This window comes from Otolemur garnettii, unplaced genomic scaffold (assembly GCF_000181295.1).
Source record: "Otolemur garnettii isolate 467f Iridium unplaced genomic scaffold, OtoGar3 scaffold00018, whole genome shotgun sequence".
Classification (NCBI taxonomy): domain Eukaryota; kingdom Metazoa; phylum Chordata; class Mammalia; order Primates; family Galagidae; genus Otolemur; species Otolemur garnettii.
In genome coordinates this window covers 5,213,349-5,215,745 of record NW_003852413.1, presented here as the reverse complement: position 1 = coordinate 5,215,745, position 2,397 = coordinate 5,213,349, and the positions used below count along the sequence as shown (strand labels likewise).

At 45.3% G+C, this 2,397-nt stretch overlaps 1 protein-coding gene across 2 annotated transcripts in view; it reads left to right on the top strand.

Annotated features, from left to right (window-relative positions):
- Positions 1 to 2,397, top strand: part of METTL23 (methyltransferase like 23) — a 7,332-nt gene that overhangs the window by 1,493 nt on the left and 3,442 nt on the right. The window contains exon 2 of one of the 2 annotated variants that reach the window (XM_003786096.3): positions 1,053 to 1,157. In XM_003786096.3, coding sequence (XP_003786144.1) covers positions 1,074 to 1,157 — 84 coding nt within the window. In that variant the 5' untranslated portion in view covers positions 1,053 to 1,073. Of the gene's footprint in view, positions 1 to 1,052; positions 1,158 to 2,397 lie in introns of those variants that run through there. The other variant, XM_012803016.1, reaches the window with a different exon arrangement.

Below are 2,397 nucleotides of genomic sequence, written 5' to 3'. Positions count from 1 at the left end.
TTTTTTTTTTTTTAATCTATCACCTCCAGCATATGGAGCCAGCGCCCTACTCCTTTGAGCCACAGGCGCTGCCCACCTAATCCTATTGAGACAGTATTTTGCAGTTGAGGAAACTGAAGCACTTAGGTTAAATAAATTGTTAGAAGCTGCACAGCTAGTAGGCCTAGAAGTTTGAACCCCTGCAAGCTCATTCCAGAAGCATGAGTTAGGCTGCCTAGCCTCCCTAAAATACTATTCTGTCATGATTCTAATCCATTCCAAAGGCTTTGTATGCTTCCTGCCTACCTCAGGATTCAGCTCCACTCATATGTCTAGGATGTCTACCTAGGACCACACTGCTTCATATTAACGTATCAAGGCATGCTTGTGCTTGAAATCCTCTAATATCTTATTGCGTTTAAAATAAAATCTACTCTTTGTGGTCTGGTCTCCTGCCTTACCTGACCTCCACTTGAGCTGCAAAAGGATGCCTCCAGTTCCCCTGCCTATTTCCCCTTCACCCCTACTCCATGCCGTACTCTGGTCTGTCATTTGCTTGTCTCTACAGTAGGGGATATGTTCCTTGAGAGCTACATCCTGGGTGTAAGAATGGTCCCTGATACTCAGGTACTGGACAAATGCTTATTGAATGAGTTCTGTGAAGAGCACTTAGCGCATGGCATTGCAGTTTTATATCCCCAGAGATTGTGAATTGGAGAACAGCACTGTCAGTGCCTGATACTCAGTTACAAGTTGTATAGATAAATATTCCCAGCTGAGCGCCTTGTAGTTCAGGGGCTAGGGCGCCAGCCTCATACACCAGAGCTGGTGGGTTTGAACTCAGCCTGGGCCTGCCAAACGACAACTACAACAAAAAAATCGCCAGGCATTGTAGGCACCTATAGTCCCAGTTTCTTGGGAGGCTGAGGCAAGAGAATCACTTAAGCCCAAGAGTTTGAGGTTGCTGTGACACCACAGCACTCTACCCAGGGCGACATAGACTGTCTCAACAAAATAAATAAATATTCCCACTTCCAACAGTTATTTATAGTGTAGAAAAAAATTCTTTTTAGGTCCTGCATCTCCAGTATGGAATGTATGTTTGGCCCTGTGCTGTGGTCCTGGCCCAGTACCTGTGGTTCCACAGAAGATCTCTGCTGGGCAAGGCTGTCTTAGAGGTACCAATGCCCTTGAATTTTCTAAATTTTCACATGTTAAATCTTAACTGCTTTTAAGTTCTGTGAGCTCAAAGTATTTTTTAGATTCATAAAGTGTTTTTAAAAAATGATGCCAGGCTGGGCGTAGTGGTTCACACTTGTAATCCTAGCACTCTGGGAAGCCAAGGTGGGTGGATTGCTTTTTCTTTGACTGAGTCTCACTGTGTTGCCCTGAGTAGAATGTGATGGTATCATAGCTCACAGCAGTGAGCTCAGGAGTTTGAGACCAGCCTGACCAAGAGTGAGACCCCCATCTCTAAAAATACCCAGGTGTTGAAGTGGGTATCAATAGTCCCAGCTGCTTCGGAGGCTGAGGCAAGAGGATGATACCATCGCATTCTACCAGGGCAACACAGTGAGACTAAGTCTAAAGAAAAAAAAAAAGATGCCAGCACTGTGGTTCACACCTGTCTATAATCCTAGCACTCTGGTTATGTGTGTGTGTGTGTGTGTTTGGGGGGGCGGGGCGAGGCAGGATGATTGCATGAGACCAAAAGTTTTGAGACCATCCAGGCAACAGTGAGACCCTGTCTCTATGAACTTAGAAAAAAAAATTAGCCAGGCATAGTGGCACTCTTGTCTCTAGTCCCAAGTACGAGGGAAGCTGAGTCAGGAGAGTCATTTGAGCCTGGGAGTTTGAGGTTACAGTGAACTATGATGCCGTTACACTCTAGCCCAGGCAACAAAATGAGACTGTCAAAAAAAAATATGAAAAACTGAAGGTGGCCCACAAAGCCAAAATATTTGCTCTGGTCCTTTACCTTTTGCTGATCCCTATTCTAAAACAGGGTCTTGCTGTCCCTCAGGCCAGAGTGCAGTGCCTGGATCATAGTTCAATGCCACCTCTAACTCCTGGGCTCAAGTGATTTTCCCACCTCAACCTCCAGAAAGCTGGAACTAGCTCTCGGTTGAGTTGAGATCAGGCTAGTTTGCTTAGGGTGGTCTTTAACTTCTGGGCATGAGCGATCCCACTTCAGCCTCCCTCCCAAAGCTTTGGGATCACAGATGTGACACCACACCCAAACTCCAGGGCCTCTATTTAAAAGGGCACTAATCTCGTTGTGATGCATCTACCTGCTGATCCAAAGGCCCTCCCACCACATTTTACATCTATTTAGGAATTTTGGATGCACGCAAACATTCAGACCATAGCATAGCCCTTTCTGTTTTTGGAAATTACTTTAAAAACATACTTAATTGG